The sequence below is a fragment of the Rhinatrema bivittatum genome, chromosome 11 (assembly GCF_901001135.1).
Source record: "Rhinatrema bivittatum chromosome 11, aRhiBiv1.1, whole genome shotgun sequence".
NCBI classification, from domain to species: domain Eukaryota; kingdom Metazoa; phylum Chordata; class Amphibia; order Gymnophiona; family Rhinatrematidae; genus Rhinatrema; species Rhinatrema bivittatum.
The window spans coordinates 2,491,470-2,515,131 of record NC_042625.1 but is presented as its reverse complement, the minus strand read 5'-3'; the positions used below and the strand labels follow the sequence as shown (position 1 = coordinate 2,515,131).

The 23,662-nt window shown below is 46.4% G+C and overlaps 1 protein-coding gene across 6 annotated transcripts in view; it reads left to right on the top strand.

The window, feature by feature from the left end:
* ASCC2 (activating signal cointegrator 1 complex subunit 2) overlaps positions 1-23,662 on the top strand; it is a 164,474-nt gene that overhangs the window by 77,248 nt on the left and 63,564 nt on the right. For all 6 annotated transcript variants that reach the window (XM_029619475.1, XM_029619479.1, XM_029619474.1 and 3 more), the window contains 2 exons: positions 1,929-2,003; positions 2,414-2,521. In XM_029619475.1, the coding sequence (XP_029475335.1) occupies positions 1,929-2,003; positions 2,414-2,521 (183 nt within the window). The remainder of the gene's footprint in view (positions 1-1,928; positions 2,004-2,413; positions 2,522-23,662) is intronic.

The window sequence follows — 23,662 nt, the reverse complement described above, 5'->3', positions numbered from 1 at the left end:
CAACACCTGTTAGAAATGCGAGTGTCCAGGGTCTGGGATTACTTACAGGTCCTCTGCTCCATGGCCTCGCCCTTGGAGTTGGTCCCATGGGCATTTGCTCATATGAGACTTCTACAGAAAGCATTATTTATTTATTTTATTTAACACTTTTCTATACCGACCTTCATGGTAGAGACCATATCAGGTCGGTTCACATCGAATAGGGGAACTGAACCAAGAACAGTAACCAAAAACAAAAGGTTGAACATGAAAAAGCAAAGTTACATTTAACAGGGAAATTAAACTTATTGTCACGTTGGGATCCAATGTTAGAGCAGTTTTATCTTCCGTTACTGCTCGTAGAGTTCGCCAGGTCCAGTCTTTCGTGGTGACTTACCCAAGACAACTTGTGCCATGGGGTGGACCTTGAGGTGCCTCAGTGGATGGTAATGACTACCGATGCCAGTCTCACCAGTTGGGGGGCTGTGTGTTAGTCCCAGTCAGTGCAGGGACAGTGGTCAGCAGAGGAAGTGACCTGGTCCATCAGTCGCTTGGAGACCAGAGCGGTGCAGCTAGCTTGTGAGGCCTTTCTACCCCTTCTACGGAACTTTGCAGTCCGTGTTCTATCAGACAATGCGACGACGGTGGCTTACATCAACCACCAGGGAGGCACCCAGAGGCTAGTGGTCGCTCTGGAAGAGGAGCTGCTGATGTACTGGGTGGAACAGTATCTGGCCTTGATAATGGCGTCGCACATAGTGGGGACCGACAACATGCAAGTGGATTTTCTCAGCCGTCAACAATTAGATCCAGGCGAATGGGAGCTTTTGGAGGAAGCATTGACCCTCATCTCTCGTAGGTGGGACGTGCCTCATGGAGCTAATGACGACCCCAAGGAACATCAAGGCGCTGCGTTTCTTCAGTCGCAGGAGAGAGCGCAGAGCGGAAGGGGTCGATGCGTTAGAGATACCTTGGCTGCAGGATGTTCTCTTTTACATATTCCCTCCCTGGCCGTTGGTTAGCAAGGTCCTAAGAAGGATAGAGGTCCCCCAAGGAAAGGTGATTCTCGTAGTTCTCGAATGCCCATGGCAGCCTTTGTTTGCGGATCTGATCAATCTAACAGTGAACGGTCCCCTGAGACTGGGCCATCTGCAGAATCGTCTACGACAAAGCGCTATATTTTCCTATCAAGCGGATCAGTCCAGAGTCCCACTCGGTGGTGAAGAAGTTTGTGTAGAGTCCGCTCAATCTGTCTTTAGTATTTCTTGCTTAATTCTGAAGAATGGCACAGGTTTCCCATTGGTCCTTTTACAAAAGGATATAATTTGAATAGTATATTTTCCTTGTCCTCTGCACATTCCAGGGGATGTAGTGTAGTTAATTGGTTAGAAATTAGTTTTGTTAAGTATTTTCAGCTTGGGTACTGATTAATACTGAGGAGATGCAGGTAGCACACCGGGTTAAGAGGCAGTGCCTGCAAAACTTTCTCTGTCTCCATCTGCTGGAAGGGAGGCAAAACCCAGGAATCTGAACTGATCCGTGGTACTACAGGAACAAAAATTTGCAGGTAAAAAACAATTTTCCTTTACCAGAAATCAGTCGAGCTGAAGCATTCAATAATAACTGTAGTGGTTTCAGTGTCTTCGCAGGGAGACCTATATAGATGGAATTATAGTAATTGACAAGGGGCAGAATACATGCCTGCACAACTGTGTTTCTGAATGTAGAAATATTGTAGAAACTCTGTTAAATTCCAACTCCAGTCCCCTTTCTTTGCCTCCCACCCCTGTCCCTGGGATGCATGTGAGCTTTATGGGTGTAGAAAGTGTGAAACAGAGGGTCGCACCTGAACCTGACATTTCCACACTGAAACGCAGTAATGAGCCCAATTTTTTAATGAGCTTTTATATCGTCCTCTGTGTCTCCAGTCTGTCTTTCTGTCTTTACAGACTGGCTTCATTTTATGAGCTAGTGATCCCAGAGCTGGAATCAGTGGTTAAGAAGCGGAGGTTTGAGGACAGCAGGTATGGAAGGACAGATTGTTGATGCATTCTGATAGCAATGTAATCTGCACAAAAACTGCTTGGATTTAAACACTGAGTTATTATGGATTCATGTAGTTTATAACAACCCTCTTTGGGATCCCCACAAAAATAAGAAGCTATGTGAATACCTTCCAGTGCACCTCGGGCACCCCTACACTTCCTGCACTGCCTCTGCACTGCACTACAGCCTGTGTAGGGCTGTTGTGAAAATGATCATTTCAGACTGCTGATATCACCACATTTAAACTACCTGGGAACCCATGCAGTCCAGGATTTGAACCCAGGTTTGCAGAGGCAAAATACTAGCGTGCTAATCCACTGCGCCATCTGTCTCCAGCATAGATTTCATATTGAGGCTAATGCGGGCATTTTTTCTTCTTCTTTTCCAGTTTACAGACTGACTTGTGGCGGAGACTCTCCCATGCCAGGAAAAAGATGGTGGAAGTTTCTCATATTCTCATTAATCAGACCTGCCTGCAGCCCATTTTAGAAAGCAGGTAATTCAGCAGCAGTACAATATGCTGCCTCACAGGAGATTTAAGTTCATAGCTTAAGCCTAACTTTCTTTCTCTTTGGACCCAGTGGAGCCCAAGAGGGAGGGTACCCTTCTTACACCTGATTTAGAGTAATATTGAGACACTCATTCCCTGCCACAGGAGAGTGAGCCAGTACTTGAGCTAAGTTCAGTGAGTGTGAGAGGAAAATCTCAAATAGTTGTGCCTGAAGACCTTGAGAAAGAGCCAGAGTACTCCCCTTTCCTCTCCCCCATGATCTTGCTTCCTATGGCCTTGCAGAACGCTGGCCAGTAAGGTACAGATAATTCAGGTAAGGCAGTCTCTCTATGGTAGTGGGTAGGAAAATTGGTGATTATTTTGTCATAGATTACACAACACACTTATTTATAAGTATAGAAGTTTTACTTATAAGTCTGAGAATAAGCAATAAAAGCATACAAGATTAGAATTTGCATTAAAGAATATATATACAAAAATACTTACCCTCACAGTTCCCAGTGTGATATATTTTTGGAGATCCGGGAACATAGCACACCAGGAAACCAGCAGCAGCTCATCAGGCACTTTGTTAACCACTGTTAATGTCCAACGCTATTCTTCTGAGCTGTTCTTTCTCTGATTTCAAACAGCTTGTCTTATGTTGCTCTTTTTAAGTTAATTCTTCTGACCTTTGCTCTAGTTTCTTCTCTGGGCTACTCCCAAGTGTTCTTGGGACCCCAGCTGTCTGTTCTTATCACATCAGCAAGCAGTTGTGTGTGGCCAAATGGCTACTGTCCTGTTTTCCTTTGATATCTGCACAGTTAGCCTTCTGAGTAACTGCTCTCCAGTATATCTGATCATGACTTATTTTTTGTTGCAAGCAATCTAAGAAAAATGGCATATTTATTCTCAGAATTTATAGGCCTTATATTAAATAATTACACTAATATCAGTGATTCCTATGCTTTATTACTTTCTATCGCAGTGCAATATACTTCTGCAAGCTAACTAACTCAAAATAATTCCAAGTATAATAGCAAGGCTATTGCAAACATAAATCAGTATTTTTTTTCCCCATGCCTTAATCTGTTCCCACCATCCATACATACATACATACTATTAGCCTAATCAGTTTATTTGCAACACTGGGCACAGAGTTCATCATTTAGTACTTGGAAAATACCCACTTTTTCTGCCAGGATTAAATCTAATGCAATATGATTATCCATCCAATATACTTTAGTGACATATGAGATTATTCAAAAAAATTGTTTTAAATATTCCACAATTCTTTATTCAGAGACAAAAGCATTCATATATTGACAAAAACTTTTTCTTTTATCAAGAGCACACATAAATAATTCAGGAACAATATTTTTAACATACAATACATATAAAACCACCATTCATACACATTAAAATTTTTTAGACATTCTTTTAATCAATATTCTCTTAAATGCTATTTCAGATTCTTTTCTTCTAATCCTCCCTCATAATACTCCCAACATGTTTCGCCCCACAAGCTTCTTCAGGGGAGCCTAATGCCACAATATTGATGTTCCCGAATATTTATATCAAACGTTTTCACATTTCTTCATTATCAGTAATAACATGTATGTTCCTTCTCAACCCCTGATTTCAAAATTTTCAGGTATGTATACGGAGCAACCACAGTTCTTCAATTTGTACTTGTACCAAATCACCACCGTATAAAAGCATCTCCCAACTTTTATACGTCATTACGTCTGTTTCGTTTCACCTTTCAGCTGTTCTAATCAAGACAACCACACCGATTCCCAAGTTAACTTTAAAGGCTAAGGAACCGAAAACAGTCAAATCCGGGAGGTGTGTAACACACGCAGAAGAATGTGGAGTATTCCTATGTGCCAGTGAGCCGTGGTTGGAGGAGTTAACGGATTTGACTGTTTTCGGTTCCTTAGCCGTCCATCAGAAAATCCACACTGAAGAGAGATCTTATTCCTCCACTACCTATTGCAGATTTTGAATAACTAAGGCAGCAGCATATCGCTAAACTTATAAAGTCTCTGTCTCTGTGGGTTTCTAGGCAAATTTCCTGAATCTTGCTATAACATCATGCTATAAAGGAAAATTGGTTCTTATCTGCTAATTTTTGTTCCGAAGTATCATGGACAAGTGGGTTTATGCATCCCTACCAGCAGATGGAGGCAGAGAACAAAACTTTGAGGAACTGCTACATAACCGAGAATGCCAACCTATAGTCCCTCAGTATTGACCTTAAGAAACCCCAATAAATCTGGGGCGAACAGATGCTTAAAAGTTGGAGCCCCCTGAAAACTAGGCCCTTTTAACCTAACAGAATGAACATCTCAAACTATGTACACTTCTCATTATTCTGCATATAACGCACATCAGCTCAGCAACATCCAGAAGCGAGGAAATCTTTCAAAAGATAGGGACGGATCTCTGGACTGATCCATGGTACTTCAGGAACGAAAATTATCAGGTAAGAACCAATTTTCCTTTCCTGTTCATACCCCAGATTAGTCCAGACAAGTGGGATGTACCCCACTTTTTTACCCCTCTATTCTAGGCAGAAACGTGAAAGACCCGCACGCAACATACTTTGCCCAAAAGACATCTCCCTTGCGCCCGCACATCCAAGCAGTAATGTTTGGTAAAAGTGTGAAGAAAAGACCACATCACCGCATGACAAATCTCCTGCGGAGAAAGCAGTTGACTATCTGCCCAGAAGGTTGCCTGTGCTCTCAACCGACCGGCCCTTGCAGATGTAAGCAGAAGCTATCATCTCTTTCAACAATCATGCAATAGTTCCCTTGGAAGCCTTATTCCCCTTCTTAGCGCCACTGCATAGTACAGATGATAAGATCTCCGAAAGTCATTTGTCACCTTAAGATATCGCAAAAGAATTCTGCGCACATCTAACAAGTGATGCTCTCTTGCCATAGGAGCCTCCGCAGACAAATTTGGAAAGGATGGTAACTTGATTTCCCCCAATTTATTTATTATTTATTGAGTGTTTTATATACCGTTGTTCCATGCGAAAACACTAGTTCACAACAGTGTACAGGGTTGGCATTTTCTTATGTTCTTATAGGAGAAGTCCATTACCTGCTATTAAGTTCACTTAGAGAATAGCCACTGCCATTAGCAATGGTAACATGGAATAGACTTAGTTTTTGGGTACTTGCCAGGTTCTTATGGCCTGGATTGGCCACTGTTGGAAACAGGATGCTGGGCTTGATGGACCCTTGGTCTGACCCAGTATGGCATTTTCTTAGTTACAAAGATAGGCATGCACACAGATGAACAAGGTAAACATACTAAACTAAGGGTGTACTACATAGGCAGACACATAAGAGGAAACATATGTCATTGCGGCCAGAGAAAAGGGAGTATAGTTTTTGGCAAATTTTGGATATCTGAGTCAAGGTGAAAAAATTTTGGATATCTGAGACAAGGTGAATTGGCTGACTCGGCCAAACCATAAGCAATAGTGAATAGCCATGATTTCAGTTCTTTCTTAAATTTCTTATTTCCCATCGATAGCAGGGCTGAATTAGCCATGCTGTCTGGGAGCATCGCAACCCGAAGTAGGCGGAGTTTCCTCAGTGAGTCACAGAGCTTTGACTCTGTGTAGCTGTGCGGTGATCTTCCCGCGCGATTCGCTCTTCTCAGTTTCTTTTTTTCCGCGAGCCAATTCGCACACGGGGTTTTCTTCCTCAGTAGATTTTTTCCATCAGGAAATCTTTTTTGCGATGGTTTTTTTTTTGGGGGGGGGGGTTTTGCTCTTTTTGCGAATATTTTTCGATCCCAGATGGCTCCGAAGCCATCTGGATTAAAATATTGTCAGTGTGGCAAAATTGTCTATCTCTGATGGACATAATTATTGCTACATCTGTTTAGGTCCTGACCACGACCAAGTCTCGTGTAGAGTCTGTGGTCAGATGTCACCAAGGGCCCAGCGCCAGCAAGCTGAGAAAATGGAAAGATTTCGGACAGGCTCTTATGCCCTACCAGCCTCCTTGCACTCATCGCCGGGACTGGTGAAGAGGGGTAAGACATTCACGAAGAGGGCCGACGGAGAGGAGCCGCGCTGCTCCGAGTACTGGGCTCAGGTCCAACAGACCCTTTGAGCCGCCAAAGAAAGTCGGGGCTCCGGCAGAGGTACTGCGGAAGAAAGGAGTCGTAGGTGAGACGATCGGGTCACAGGGCCTTGTTCCCGGTCGACCACACTCTCCGGCGCCAAAAGACTCGATGCACATGAAGCATAAAAGAAAATCGACGCACGCAGCACTCGACGCCATCCGGACACTCGCATGAAAGCGTTCTAAGTCTACGAAGTACCATAAGTGTCCAACTCACACTACGACGCATTCGAAGCATATCTCAGCTCAGGTGCAACCACCTTGCCTGAAAAAAGATCTCAGAAGATAAGCACACCCATGGAACACCAAAATGTCCTCCTGACAGTCTGGACATTGACATTGAAATCCTTTCTGACCCAGAATCTCAGTCCTCGAAACACACATCAATCAGTGAAGATTCCTATTCAGGCCTGTCTTCGGTGTCTCGCACCAAAAGGCTATCCCCTTCTCTAGAAACATAGAAACATAGAAATGACAGCAGAAGAAGACCAAACGGCCCATCCAGTCTGCCCAGCAAGCTTCACACATTTTTTTTTCTCATACTTATCTGTTTCTCTTAGCTCTTTGGTTCTATTTCCCTTCCACCCCCACCATTGATGTAGCGAGCAGTGATGGAGCTGCATCCAAGTGAAATATCAAGCTTGATTAGTTAGGGGTAGTAACCACCGCAATAAGCAAGCTACACCCATGCTTATTTGTTTTACCCAGACTATGTTATTCAGCCCTTATTGGTTGTTTTTCTTCTCCCCTGCCGTTGAAGCAGAGAGCTATGCTGGATATGCGTGAAGTATCAGTTTTTCTTCTCCCCTGCCGTTGAAGCAGAGAGCTATGCTGGATACGCGTGAAGTATCAGTTTTTCTTCTCCCCTGCCATTGAAGCAGAGAGCTATGCTGGATATGCGTGAAGTATCAGTTTTTCTTCTCCCCTTCCGTTGAAGCAGAGAGCTGTGCTGGATATGCATTGAAAGTGAAGTATCAGACTTATTTGGTTTGGGGTAGTAACCGCCGTAACAAGCCAGCTACTCCCCGCTTTGTGAGTGCAAATCCTTTTTTCCACATTTCCTCTTGCCGTTGAAGCTTAGAGCGATGTTGGAGTCACAGTAACCATGTGTATGTTTATTGAATAAGGGTATTATCTCCAGGCAGTAGCCGTCATTCTGGCGAGCCACCCTCTCTTCATTGACGGCCTCTTGACTTCCACAGTGTTTATCTGATGCCCCTTTGAAGTCCTTCACAGTTCTGGTCTTCACCACTTCCTCTGGAAGGACATTCCAGGCATCCACCACCCTCTCCGTGAAGAAATACTTCCTGACTTTGGTTCTGAATCTTCCTCCCTGGAGCTTCAAATCGTGACCCCTGGTTCTGCTGATTTTTTTCCTATGGAAAAGGTTTGTCGTTGTCTTTGGATCATTAAAACCTTTGAAGTATCTGAAAGTCTGTATCATATCAATCTGAAAGTCTGTATCATATCAAGGTACCCCTAGCAAAAAGGTATCATATCAAGGTACCCCTAGCAAAAAGATTCAAACCATCACCGGTCATTCCACCTTCGCCTCAACTCAAGCGAACAATGCCTCAAGACATATTATTGCCTGCAATACCTGCGAGGTGGATGGTCTTCATCAAATGACTTATGAGGAGAGATTGAAGAATCTAAATATGTACACCGTGGAGGAAAGGAGGAGCAGGGGTGATATGATACAGACTTTCAGAATGTTAGGAATTATTAGGAAGGGAATGGTTAATAAAACGGATAAATGTCATAATGACTCTATATAATACCTACAGTACCTGAATGTAATCCACTTTGAAGCGCTGAAAAAAGTGTGAAAAGTGGAATATAAATAAATTATAAATTAAAAAATATCGCTCCATGGTGAGACCGCACCTCGAATACTGTGTACAATTCTGGTCGCCGCATCTCAAAAAATATATATTTGCGATGGAGAAGAAACAGAGAAGGGTAACCAAAATGATAAAGGGGATGGAACAGCTCCCTTATGAGGAAAGGCTGAAGAGGTTGGGGCTGTTCAGCTTGGAGAAGAGACGGCTGAGGGGGGATATGATAGAGGTCTTTAAGATCATGAGAGGTCTTGAACGAGTAGATGTGAATTGGTTATTTACACTTTTGAATAATAGAAGGACTAGGGGGCATTCCATGAAGTTAGCAAGTAGCACATTTAAGACTAATCGGAGAAAATTCTTTTTCACTCAACGCACAATAAAGCTCTGGAATTTGTTGCCAGAGGATGTGATTAGTGCAGTTAGTGTAGCTGGGTTCAAAAAAGGTTTGGATAAGTTCTTGGAGGAGAAGGCCATTAATGGCCATTAATCAAATTTACTTAGGGAATAGCCACTGCTATTAATTGCATCAGTGGCATGGGATCTTCTTAGTGTTTGGGTAATTGCCAGGTTCTTGTGGCCTAGTTTGGCCTCTGTTGGAAACAGGATGCTGGGCTTGATGGACCCTTGGTCTGACCCAGCATGGCAATTTCTTATGTTCTTACTTGAAAGGTTTAATAATCCAAAGTCAATGACAAACCTTTTCCATTGGAAAAAAATCAGCAAAACCAGGGGTCATGATTTCAAACTCCAGGGAGGAAGACTCAAAACCAATGTCAGGAAATATTTCTTCACGGAGAGAGTGGTGGATGCCTGGTAACCAAAACTGTGAAGGATTTCAAAGGGGCGTGGGATTAACACTGTGGATCTATAAAGTCTAGAGGATGTGAATGAAGAGAAGAGGCATAGGGGGGCCTTGCGGGAACGACAGCTACTACTTGGTGATTAATACCCTTATTCAATAAACATACACACAGTTAATGCAACTCCAACATTGCTCTATGCTTCAACGGCAAGAGGAAATGTGGAAAAAAGGATTTGCATTCACAAAAATGTTACGAGCGCGCACGGGCGCGGTCGTCTCGAGCTGGTGGTGAGCCCTTGGGCCACGGCGAAAGCTAGGGAGGAGCCCCAGCCACACCGTGGGAGGTGAGCTGGGCAGGCATGGTGAGCCAGGTGGGTACAGAAGCAGGCACAGAGTCTGACCCTCAGCCGGACCTGCACGCCCATGGTAGCCAACACTGGGAAGTTGACTGATGAACGGTCCTCCGACTGTTCCCGGCCCTTTCGGACCTGCCGCTGGGAACGGCAATGGGCAGCAGGCCCGACAGAGGCGAGGGCAGACAAAGTCCTTTACACTGAAGACGTCAGACTGGGGCTGAAGCAGACATCCAAGACAGGCTGAAGCAAGACGTTGGAGACATCAGGGCAAAGGCTGAAGCAGACATCATAGACAAGGCAGGTGCAGACATCGTAGACAAGGCTGGAAGGAAACATGGCACTGTCCATCAGGGCGCCCTACTCAGCCCACCCGTGGGACTGAGTCGCGGACCACCCCGTCCCAGACGCGCCCTACACAGCCCAGGAAGGCTGGTCGCGGACCATGCTGAGGAAAGGAGGGTGCAGGGAAGACAAAGCGGAAGATCCAGGCGAACAGGAACTCCGATGCTGGGATACTGACATCCGAAGCCCTTTCGGCTGGCAGGCAGGGAAGCTCAAGAGCCCGTGGGACGAATCCCTCCTGTTGGCCACTCCAGGGCCCAACAGGACAGAAGGCTCAGGAACCAGACAGGACGTAGGGCAGAAGCGAGCAGAACTGGATCAGGACATCAGGAACACATCAAGGCAGACATCAGGAACATCAGGAAGCAAACATCCGGACAGAGACAGGACAAGGAGCCATCAACACAAGGCAGACCACGGTGGACCTGGATCGGCAAGGTTACAGACGACTGTAGAGCCCGATCGAAGGCCCGTTGCAAATGACAAGGAAGTCCTTATATACTGGAGGTAGAAGGCAACTCCCTGGGAGGAGCTTGCCAGGACCGCCCACCGCTGGCCCTATAAATAAGGAGGAGAGCTGCGGGCCGGCCCCTAGGAGAAGGGCGTCGCCAAACAGGAAGTCCAAATGCTGGCTTGCAAGCCACAGGCACAGCTAGGCCTCTCAGGCCCTGGAGCAAGTCCCGGATGGAACACAGGCGAGGCCCTGGCTTTGGAGCGGCCTCCGGAGGAAGGTGAGAGACCACCTGTAGCGCAGCAACAGGGAGGATCGCAACAAAAAAAGCGGGGGAGTCGTGTTCTTGTTGCGGCGGTTACTACCCCAAACCAAATAAGCCTGATACTTCACTTTCAATGCATATCCAGGATAGCTCTACGCTTCAACGGCAGGGGGGAATGAAGATAGAGGATTTACATTCAGACAATTGACTGAATTGCATAGTCTGGGTAAACAAATAAGCGTGGGTGTAGCTTGCTTGTGATGGCAGTTACTACCCCGAATCAATTAAGCCTGATACTTCACTTGGAATACATATCCAGTGCATCTCACTGCTTCAAGGCAGGGGGAATGAAGATAAAGGATTTATATTCAGACAACAACCAACAAGGACTGAACTGCACAGGCTGGGTAAACAAGCGTGGGAGTAGCTTGCTTATTGCGGCGGTTACTACCCCTAACCAATTAGACTTGATACTTTACTTTGCAGCTCCAGCACTGCTCTCTACATCAATGGCGGGGGTGGAAGGAAATTAGAACCAAAAAGTTACCAATAAGGGCCCTGACCTCAGCTGTCAGAGTAACAGATAAGTATAAGAAAAAAATAAGTGTGGAAGCTTGCTGGGCAGACTGGATGGGCCGTTTGGTCTTCTTCTGCAGACATATCTATGTTTCTATGAGACCGCCTCCAAGGCTGGTTCCCTTACCACCACAACCAGGAACTTTGGCATCTACAGCCATGATTAAAATTTCCCAAGTGTTAATTTCCTTCTTTGAAGATCTTGAACAGGCAAAAACGGTTCCACCGATAGGGTCTCCAGATCATTCTCTACCATCATCACCTGCTCCTGAACCGTCTGATCGAGCTGATATACCAGTACCGGTTCCCCCACATAGTCCGGACTTACAATTGTCTTCATCCTCACTAAATTTCTCCACAGGCATTCCTCTGACCCGCTGGAGGGGTTACCAGAGTCTTATTCACCTCCAGAAGACCTGACATACCCTAAATTTATAGAGAAAGTAGGAACTGTGCTACAAGTGGAAACGGGTAAAATCCCGGATCCCAGGGCTGAGATGATGGGAATTCTTAAAATATTCGAGATGCCTCCAGAACAGACAGCCTTACCCCCTCATGCGGTCCTGGATAGTGTTCTTCATAAAATGTGGGAAACCCCTTTTTCCACAACAGCTGCATCTAGGAAGACAGATTTAAAGTACAGAATGCGGAACTCTACAGTCTATGAAGCCTCTCAACTCCCCCCATAACTCCATAGTTGTGGAGGCGTTAACAAAAGCGAAGCACTCCAAGCTGCACGCAAATGCTCCCCCCAGCCGTGAAAATAAATGTTTTGACGATTTTGGTCAACGGGTTTACCACTCCACCATGTTGTCTTCAAGGATTCAACATCACCAATTTTATATGACACAGTACTTATATGAGTGTCTTCAAAGACTTCGCCCTATCGCCCTATCTGCCTAGCTGAAGATAGCCCTTCCTCAACATTGAAGAAGGTCAATGGCACTTACTTCGTTCAATCTATGAAGGGTTTGAATATTCAGCAAGAGCTTCAGCAACGGCTATAGCAGCCAGGGGATTAGCTTGGCTAAAAGCAAGTGCGATCCGTGACGACATTCACGACAAGTTGGCAGACATCCCATGAGTGGGGGATAACTTTTTTGGTGAAAAGTTTGGGAAACTGTGTCCTGCCTAAAGAAACAGAACACAATGGTACTTTCTCTCACCACCCCCTCTGATACACACAAAACTCATCAGAAATTCTATCCTTCCTATCGTAGGAGGTCCTACCAATGACTATACTCCAGACCATATATTTCTTACAGATCACAGCAAGGCATTTCTCACAACATCATCAACCAAGGGGCAGGCCTCATCAACAACGGCAGCCCAAACCATCCACTGCACCACCACAAAAGCAACCACCTGCTTTTTAATAGCCAGAGAGCCACCAACACCAACATTTATAGGAGGACCTCTGTGCTTTTTTCTCAGCAGAAGGGAATCCATCACCACAGATCAATGGGTATTCAGCATAATCAAGGAAGGTTATCGCCTGAACTTCCAAACCCTTCCATCTCTTCCCCACAACCTCCTCTATGGGTACATCTTCCCACTCATCATCCCTCAATGCAGAAGTGGTAAATCTGCAGATTCAGAAATCTATCCAATCAATCCCTCTTCAACAACAAAATCAGGGATTCTATTCCCATACTTCCTTATCCCGAAGAAGTCGGTAGGTCTGCGTCCCATTCTGGATTTGCACAACCTCAACAAACACATTCAGAAGGAGAAGTTCAAGATGACTTCGCTCAAGAGCATCTTACCGCTGTTACAACCCAACGATTGGCTATGTTCCTTAGATCTGAAGGATGCATACTCCAATATTCCCATGCACCCATCTTCGTGGCGCTACCTCTGTTTTCAAGTTCAGAAGATGCACTACCAGTACAAGGTTCTGCCCTTTGGCCTGTTCTCAGCCCCAAGGGTTAGGAACTGGGGAACCTTTTGGGGAAGGGGGAGGCTCTTCCGAAAGGATGGGCTCCATCTTAACCAGGGTGGAACCAGACTGCTGGTGCTAACCTTTAAAAAGGAGATAGAGCAGCTTTTAAATTAGAACAAAGGGGAAAGCCAACAGTCGCTCAGCAGCACATGGTTCGGAGAGAGGTATCTTCAAAGGATACTAATGATGCATTAGAATTAGGGCATCCCAACAGTGAGGTTCCAATAATAAGAAAAGCAGTCCAAGTGCCTGTAAGTAAAAACTCACCTGAGCTAAAAAATTCTAACTTATCCCTATCAAATAAAAAGCAGAATGAAAATACAAACAAAAAGCAAACTTTGAAATGTTTGTATGCTAATGCCAGAAGTCTAAGAAGTAAGATGGGAGAATTAGAATGTATAGCAGTGAATGATGACATAGACTTAATTGGCATCTCAGAGACATGGTGGAAGGAGGATAACCAATAGGACAGTGCTATACCGGGGTACAAATTATATCGCAATGACAGAGAGGAGCACCCGGGAGGCGGTGTGGCGCTTTATGTCCGGGATGGCATAGAGTCCAACAGGACAAACATCCTGCATAAGACTAAATGCAAAATTGAATCTTTATGGGTAGAAATCCCTTGTGTGTCGGGGAAGACTATAGTGATAGTAGTATACTACCGTCCACCTGGTCAAGATAGTGAGACGGACAGTGAAATGCTAAGAGAAATTAGGGAAGCTAACCAAATTGGTAGTGCGGTAATAATGGGAGACTTCAATTACCCCAATATTGACTGGGTAAATGTATCATCGGGACACGCTAGAGAGATAACATTCCTGGATGGAATAAATGATAGCTTTATGGAGCAATTGGTTCAGGAACCGACAAAAGAGAGGGAGCAATTTTAGATCTAATTCTCAGTGGAGCACAGGACTTGGTGAGAGAGGTAACGGTGGTGGGGCCGCTTGGCAATAGTGATCATAATATGATCAAATTTGAATTAATGACTGGAAGAGGAACAGTATGCAAATCCACAGCTCTCATGCTAAACTTTCAAAAGGGAAACTTTGAGAAAATGAGAAAAATTGTTAGAAAAAAACTGAAAGGAGCAGCTACAAAAGTAAAAAATGTGCAAGAGGCGTGGTCATTGTTAAAAAATACCATTCTAGAAGCACAGTCCAGATGTATTCCACACATTAAGAAAGGTGGAAAGAAGGCAAAACGATTACTGGCATGATTAAAAGGGGAGGTGAAAGAAGCTATTTTAGCCAAAAGATCTTCATTCAAAAATTGGAAGAAGGATCCAACAGAAGAAAATAGGCAAGTTAAATGTAAGACATTGATAAGACAGGCTAAGAGAGAATTTGAAAAGAAGTTGGCCATAGAGGCAAAAACTCACAGTAAAAATCTTTTTAAATATATCCAAAGCAGAAAACCTGTGAGGGAGTCAGTCGGACCGTTAGATGATCAAAGGGTTAAAGGGGCACTTAGAGAAGATAAGGCCATCGCGGAAAGATTAAATGATTTCTTTGCTTCAGTGTTTACTGAAGAGGATGTTGGGGAGGAACCCATACCGGAGAAGGTTTTCATGGGTAATGATTCAGATGGACTGAATCAAATCACGGTGAACCTAGAGGATGTGGTAGACCTAATTGACAAACTGAAAAGTAGTAAATCACTTGGACCGGATGGAATACACCCCAGAGTTCTGAAGGAACTAAAAAATGAAATTTCAGACCTATTAGTAAAAATTTGTAACCTATCATTAAAATCATCCATTCCCTGTACATACCAGGATCATTCCAGATGGTGGGTTATGTTCCATGTCCAGCAGATGGAGTCAGAACACAAAATTCCCAGGGGAGGAACCATATAACCACGCCTCCCCTGTAACAGCTCTTAGTAACGTTCTGACTCCAGCAGATGTGAGCAGGGGACTTGTGGTCCCCAGCTTGTTAGCTTAGGGCTACCTCCTCAGGGGGATCAAGTTTAAAAAAAAAAAAAAAAAAAGAAAGAAAGTTTTAAATTTACAGTTTAGGTCACTTTGCTAAGGCTCCTCTTACAGCAGGGGGAGAGCTCTCTGCTGGTGCTGGCTCATCGCTCTCTAGCCTGGTGACTTGCTGACAGGCTGTTGCCTGTTTTCTTTCTTTCTTTTCTCATTTTCCTCACTGAGGGCTCAGTTGGGGTAAGTGTATATTTTGTTTCATCTTCTTTTTCAGCAGAAGACTGCAATTTTTTGGACTCCGGTCGGCTCTCTGAGGTGAAAGTCGGTAGCGCCGGCCTCTCCCTCCTGACCCAGGTTTTCTCCCCTCCCTTTTGGGGAGCGAACGACGTCCCGACCTGCGGCCCCGCGAAGCACCATTCCCCGGGGCCGCCTGCTGTTGGGAGGGTAATTCCCCGTCAGTTCTTCTTCAGGTCGGTGGGGGACCGCGGCAAGCGTCCGTTGCCGGGTCGGCGCTCATTTTAGGTGCAAGCCACCTGTAGAGCCTCCCCCCCTCCCCTCTCTCCCTGCGGCGATGCAGTCCGCGGCGCCTTGTGAGGGCTCCGACAGGGCCGGATTATTTTCTGAAGAGGGTCTGTGCTCAGGCTGTTTCCCCGAGGGAGAATGTGCGCCAGCTACTAACAAGGACGTTCGAGCTGCAGACCGCGTGGGAAGGAAGCGCCAGGCCCCGTTCCCTCTCAATGCGGGAACGGCGGCCATTTTGTTGCAAGATTCTGATGCCGCGCTTTCTGAGGAGGACACGGATAATCCGTTCCCCACTTCTAGGCCCGTTTTAGACCCTTACTCCGAGTCTAATCCTGATAGGCAGAGGGGCAATCCCCCCGGAGGGTGACCCCTCAGGATGCCAGGCCTTTTCCCCTGAATTCATAGTCCTGATGCACAGGGCTTTTCTTCAGAGCAGAGACACGACCTTCGGGAGACTTCGTCAGGGGAAGGACAATCCCAGGACCCTGACGTGGACGACCCCACCTTGGCGGCCCAGGTGGAGGGCGACGACCCTAGGGTCCTCCGCATCTTCCAAGCGGCGGAGTTAGATGACCTCATTCCCTACATCCTCCAGGAAATGGATATTGATCCACCTCCGGAACCGGTGGGGCCTGACCCGGCTCTCAAGAAGGGGGACCCCCTCCTAGCAGGACTGCGGCCTCTAGCCAAGTCTTTTCCCACTCATCACAAGATCTTGCAGTTGATCACTCGGGAATGGGATTCCCCGGAGGCCAACCTTAGGGTCGGTTGAGCCATGGAAAAAATTGTATCCTCTACCGGCCAATTTTTTGGAAATTCTCAAGGTTCCCACCGTAGATTCTGCGGTATCAGCGGTCACAAAGCATACCACTATTCCTGTCACTGGAGGGACGGCGTTGAAGGATATGCAGGATCGGAAGCTGGAGGTTTACCTCAAGCGTATCTTTGAGGTCTCTGCCTTAGGGATGCGGGCGGCTATCTGCAGTTCCCTAGCACAGCGAGCGGGTCTTCTGTGGGTGCAGCAGCTTCTCACCTCCCAGTCCTTACCAGACGCTGAGGCTCACCAGGCGGACAGACTGGAAGCCGTGGTTGCCTATGGAGCGGATGCTTTATATGATTTTTTAAGGGTCCTAGCCTGAACCATGGTGGCGGCAGTCTCAGCGCGTCGGCTCCTTTGGCTTCGCATTTGGTAGGCTGATGCCTCTTCCAAGACACGTTTGGGGTCCCTTCCTTTTAAGGGTAGGTATCTTTTTGGTGAAGACTTGGATCAGATCATCAAGTCCCTTAATGAGAACACGGTGCACAAGTTACCCGAAGATCGACCCCGTTCGTCAAGATCATATAATTACTCCAGAAACCGTTATCGTAACCAGCGGAGAGCGCGTCCTCAGAGGCAACAGCCACCTCGGGCTCCCTCTTCTCGTTCGCACTCCTGGAACCGGCCCTTTCGTGGGCGCCGCCAGGGTAAGGCAGCGCAGGGTGCTGGTACATCCGCTAAATCTACCCAATGATGCCAGATGGACCCGCGAGGTGGTCCCTCGACTGGGGGGTCGCCTTGCTCTCTCTTACGAAGAGTGGGTTCAAATCACGTCGGATCAATGGGTTCTGGATATTCTAAGACGCGGTTACGCTTTGGATTTTGTTTGCGCTCCTCGGGACCAGTTCCTGTTTTCCCCTTGCGGGTCCTTAATCAAACAGGGAGCCGTGAGGCAGACCCTCTATCATTTCCTTCAATTGGGGGCCATAGTGCCGGTGCCAGCCACCGTACTGGGCCGGGGGCATTATTCAATCTACTTTGTGGTTCCCAAGAAGGAAGGTACTTTTCGTCCTATCCTGGACCTCAAGCAGGTCAACCGGTCCCTCAGAGTCCCTCGTTTCCGCATGGAGACACTCCGTTCAGTGTTAGCGGCAGTTCATCCGGGAGAATTCTTGGCTTCGTTGGATCTCACGGAGGCGTATCTTCACATACCAATTTGTCAAGCTCGTCAGCGTTACCTACGCTTCAAAATCTTGGGCCAACACTTCCAATTTCGCGCTCTTCCCTTTGGCCTGGCCACAGCTCCACGGGTTTTCACGAAGATCATGGTGGTAGTGGCGGCAACCTTGCGCAAGGAAGGCATCCTTGTGCATCCTTACCTAGACGATTGGCTCATCCATGCAAAGTCACGAACGCAGTGTATCCTCGCAGTCGACAGAGTGGTACAACTTCTCCAATCTCTGGGATGGATTGTCAACTTCACCAAGAGCAGCCTGGTCCGTCCCAGTTGTTGGCTTTTCTGGGAGCTCACTTCGACACCAAGAATGCCAGGGTTTTTCTGCATCCGGACAGAGCTCATTCTCTGCGTCAGCAGATTCAAGGATTTATGGCGCTCGAGACGCCCACTGCCTGGGACTACCTGCAGGTACTGAGGACCATGGCCTCAACCATCGATCTGGTTCCTTGGTCATTTGCGCATCTGAAGCCTCTGCAGAGATCCCTACTCTCCCAGTGGCAGCCGGTGTCGAGAGATTTTCAGGCAATCCTTCCGATTCCGAGAGGAACCTTCATCAGTCTCCATTGGTGGCTGGAACCGCGGCACCTAGCTCAGGCTGTGTCGCTGGAGGACCCGGATTGGGTGATTTTCACCACGGACGCCAGCCTCACAGGCTGGGGAGCGGGCTGTTGGGACAAATCAATCCAGGGTCGATGGACGGAGGAACAGTCGAAGTGGCCCATCAACCGCTTGGAGACCAGGGCGGTCCGTCTGGCATTACAGGGTTTCTTCCCCATAGTACGCCATCAAGCAGTCAGGGTGCTATCGGACAATGCGTCTACAGTGGCATACATCAATCGCCAGGGAGGCATGAGAAGTCGGTGGGTCTCTCTGGAAACCGACAAATTGATGGAGTGGGCAGAGCTTCACCTTCAACGACTAGCGGCCTCGCATATAGCGGGAGTGGACAACGTACAGGCGGACTTTCTCAGCCGACAAAACTTGGATCCCGGAGAGTGGGAGCTCTCGCAGCAGGCAATGCAGATAATAGTACTGCGATGGGGGACACCGCATGTAGACCTAATGGCAACTGCCGGAAATGCAAAGGCCGCCCGCTTCTTCAGCCGCAGGCGGGAGCGCAGCGCTGAGGGCGTGGACGCGCTGGTCCTGCCCTGGCCACGCCACTGTCTCCTATATGTTTTTCCCACCGTGTCCCCTCGTGGGCAAGGTCATCCGCAGGATAGAGACACACCAAGGGCCGGTGATCCTTGTGGCACCAGAGTGGCCCCGACGACGACCGTGGTTCGCGGATCTGCACAATTTGACGGTGGAGGGTCCCCTTCGTCTCGGTCAGCTGCCACGTCTTCTACGCCAGGGACCAATATTTTTCAAGGAGGCAGATCGCTTCTGTCTTGCGGCCTGGTTTTTGAGAGGCGTCAGTTGAGGAGGCGCGGTTATCCGGAGCCGGTTATTTCAACGCTACTGAAAGCACGTAAGATGTCCACCTATGTTACCTATCTTCGAGTCTGGAAGGTCTTTGAGGATTGGTGTGGAGCGAATGACATTCTTCCCATGCAGGCCTCAGTGCCACAAGTCCTTTCCTTCATGCAGGCAGGTTTGGATTTGGGTCTTGCTTACAATTCTCTTCGGGTTCAGGTGGCGGCCTTGGGGGCTTTTCTTCGCAGTGGAAATAAGGAGTTTCTGTCCTCACATCCGGACGTCTCCCGTTTCCTTAAAGGAGTGAAACACTTGAAGCCTCCGATTTGCCCACCTTGTCCATCGTGGAATCTGAATCTGGTGCTCCGAGTCCTCTGTGGTTCGCCGTTCGAACCTCTAAGCTCAGCTACCATCTTCTCAAGACCAGCTTCTCAAGACCATTTTTCTCGTGGCAATCAGTTCAGCAAGACGTATTTCCGAGCTGCAGGCCCTATCCTGCCGTGAACCATACCTTCGTTTCACGCCTGAAGGGGTTTCGCTGAGGACGGTTTCTTCTTTTCTCTCTAAAGTGGTTTCGGCATTCCACCTCAACCAATCGGTGGAATTACCATCTTTTTCCTCTTCTGAGTCTGGAGACCTGCGTAGACTGGATGTACGGCGGTCTCTGATACGCTATCTGGAGGTGACTAATGATTTTCGGCTCTCCGATCATCTGTTTATCCCCTGGTCCGGACCCCGGAAGGGTTGCAAGGCCTCCAAACAATCTATAGCGCGGTGGTTGAAGGGAGCGATCATAGCGGCGTACCTTGGCGTAGGTAAGTCCCCTCCGCTGGTTGTCAAGGCTCATTCTCTTCGAGCCCAGGCAACATCTTGGGCGGAGAGCTCCTCCATCTCCACTCAGGAGATTTGTAGGGCGGCCACCTGGAAGTCGATCCATACTTTTGCGAGACATTATCGCCTGGACGTCGGTGCTCCGTCGGGCAGTCAGCTTGGAGACAAGGTAATACGAGCAGGGCTGTCTGCGTCCCACCCGTGATGGGAAAGCTTTGGTACATCCCACCGTCTGGAATGATCCTGGTATGTACAGGGAAAAGAAAATTATTCCTTACCTGCTAATTTTCATTCCTGTAATACCATGGATCATTCCAGACACCCTCCCTTGGTTTGGGGGTTTGCTTGTGGGACATCCCTGCCTACCTGTCTTAACAATCTTTTACTCTGTATTTCGAATACTGCACGTCTTTTTTGTTCACGCACTGCTGTTCGCAAGTTCACTGTTCAGAATTTAGTTGCTGTTTATTTGGACAGCGGTTATTTCAATTCCTTCTTTTATTACTTGATCCCTCTGTTTTTTAGTCTCTCTCTTTTGGGCTTTGTTAGTCTAGTTACTGAGAGCTGTTACAGGGGAGGCGTGGTTATATGGTTCCCCCCCTGGGAATTTTGTGTTCTGACTCCATCTGCTGGACATGGAACATAACCCACCGTCTGGAATGATCCATGGTATTACAGGAACGAAAATTAGCAGGTAAGGAATAATTTTCTTTTGTACCTGAAGACTGGAGGATAGCTAATGTAACCCCAATATTTAAAAAGGTCTCCAGGGGCGATCCGGGAAACTACAGACCAGTTAGCCTGACTTCAGTGCCAGGAAAAAAGTGGAAAGTTCCTCATGAGAGGCTTCTAGGAAAAGTAAAAAGTCAAGGGATAAGTGGCAATGTCCTTTCGTGGATTGCAAACTGGCTAAAAGACAGGAAACAGAGAGTAGGATTAAATGGACAATTTTCTCAGTGGAATGGAGTGGGCAGTGGAGTGCCGCAGGGATCTGTATTGGGACCCTTACTTTTCAATATATTTATAAATGATCTGGAAAGAAATACGATGAGTGAGATAATCAAATTTGCAGATGATACAAAATTGTTCAGAGTAGTTAAATCACAAACAGATTGTGATAAATTGCAGGAAGACCTTGTGAGACTGGAAAATCGGGCATCAAAATGGCAGATGAAATTTAATGTGGATAAGTGCAAAGTGATGCATATAGGGAAAAATAACCCATGCTATAGTTACACAATGTTAGGTTCCATATTAGGTGCTACAACCCAAGAAAGAGATCTAGGCGTCATAGTGGATAACACATTGAAATCGTCGGTTCAGTGTGCTGCAGCAGTTAAAAAAGCAAACAGAATGTTGGGAATTATTAGAAAGGGAATAGTGAATAAAACGGAAAATGTCATAATGCCTCTGTATCGCTCCATGGTGAGACCGCACCTTGAATACTGTGTACAATTCTGGTCGCCGCATCTCAAAAAAGATATAATTGCGATGGAGAAGGTACAGAGAAGGGCAACAAAATGATTTATTTATTTATTTATTTCAGATTTTTTTTTTTTATATACCGGCATTCGAGACAGCAGTCACATCATGCTGGTTCACATAAAACAGGGGTGCATAGTAAACATAACTATAACAATGGTGCTGAAACGGCAGTTACATATAACAGGGTGATAAGAACTTGGCTGAGAAGGAAGAGAAAGGACAGGTTATTAATTCACACAGGTAAACGATAGAAGATATGGTTAACCATGGTGTAGTTGGAGATTAGTTAACCATGGTGTAGTTGGAGATTAGGGGTAGCTTGGAGGTGTTAGATCAATTGGCGTCCGGGAAAGCTTGTATGAATATCCAGGTCTTTAGTCTTTTTTTGAAGGTTGAGATGCATGGTTCTGTTCTGAGATTTGAGGGGATGGAGTTCCATAACGGTGGAATGGCTGTAGAGAAAGCCCGGTCTCTTAGTGTGCAGTGTCTGGTAGATTTGGACGGTGGTACCTGTAGCAATCCCTTGTATGCATCTCTTGTCAGTCTTGACGAATTGTGTAGTCAGAGAGGGATCTGTAGGTCAATGGGAGCCAGTTGGTGGATGTTTTTGTATGTAGTAAGAATGGCCTTGTATATTATTCTAAAGTGTATAGGTAGCCAATGGAGGCTCTTTAGAATGGGGGTTATGTGGTCCCTTCTCCTGGTATTTGTCAGAATTCGTGCAGCTGCATTTTGCACCATCTGAAGCGGTTTGGTGTATGAAGCGGGAAGGCCAAGTAGGATGGTGTTACAATAGTCTAATTTTGAAAAAATGATAGCTTGTAGAATGGTTCTGAAATCTTGGGCATGGAAAAGAGGTCTAATTCTTTTCAGCACTTGTAGTTGGTAGAAACAGTCTTTGGTGGTTTTGTTAATAGTGGCTTTGAAATTCAGGCGATTATCAATTAGGACTCCTAGGTCTCTCAATTAATAGCAGGTAATGTGATTGTTGGCGTGGCTTGTTGTGCAGAGGTGATGGTGCTGTTTTCTGAGGCGATGAGCAGGAGTTCGGTTTTGCCGGAATTTAATACCAGGTTTAGGCTGGTGAGGAGGAGTTTAATTTTTTGAAGGCATGTATCCCAGTAAGCCAGAGTTTTTGCGAAGGAATCCTTAATGGGTATCAGGACCTGAATATCGTCCGCGTAAAGGAAGTGTTTGAGGTTGAGGTCGGTGAGAAGTTGGCATAACGGTATAAGGTAAATGTTAAATAAAGTAGGAGACAGGGAGGACCCCTGTGGGACTCCTACTGACGACGGGTGTTGAGAGGATTCTTTGTTCTGTGTCTTGACCTTGTATCCTCTATTGCTGAGAAATGATATGAACCAAGATAGTGCTGTGCCTGAGATACCTATGGAGGCTAACTGGTTAATGAGTAAGGAATGATTGATGAGTAAGGAATGAGTAAGGATGATAAGGGGAATGGAACAGCTCCCCTATGAGGAAAGACTAAAGAGGTTAGGACTTTTCAGCTTGGAGAAGAGACGGCTGAGGGGGGATATGATAGAGGTGTTTAAAATCATGAGAGGACTAGAACGGGTAGATAATAGAAAGACTAGGGGGCACTCCATGAAGTTAGCATGTGGCACATTTAAAACTAATCGTTGAAAGTTATTTTTTACTCAACGCATAATTAAACTCTGGAATTTGTTGCCAGAGGATGTGGTTAGTGCAGTTAGTATAGCTGTGTTTAAAAAGGGATTGGATAAGTTCTTGGAGGAGAAGTCCATTACCTGCTATTAATTGGGTTGACTTGGAAAATAGCCACTGCTGTTACTAGCAATGGTAACATGGAATAGACTTAGTTTTTGGGTACTTGCCAGGTTCTTATGGCCTGGATTGGCCACTGTTGGAAACAGAATGCTGAGCTTGATGGACCCTTGGTCTGACCCAGTATGGCATGTTCTTATGTTCTTATTCACGCTTAGCAGTGGTGGTGGCTCATCTCACGCAATTACCGATCCAAATATTTACCTTATCTAGACAATTGGCTGTTAGTAGCATCGGATCCAGATACGCTATGCACGATCAACTGTCTCCAGACACTGGGGTTTCTCATCAACTACGAGAAATCACGCCTTCAACCTATGCAAATTCTTCAATTCATAGGAGCTCTCATCAACACTGTGCAAGAGAGAGTTTACTTTTTCCAAGACAGAATGCACACGCTTTCGGGTTTAGCGCAGAGCTTATTCAACCAAAAT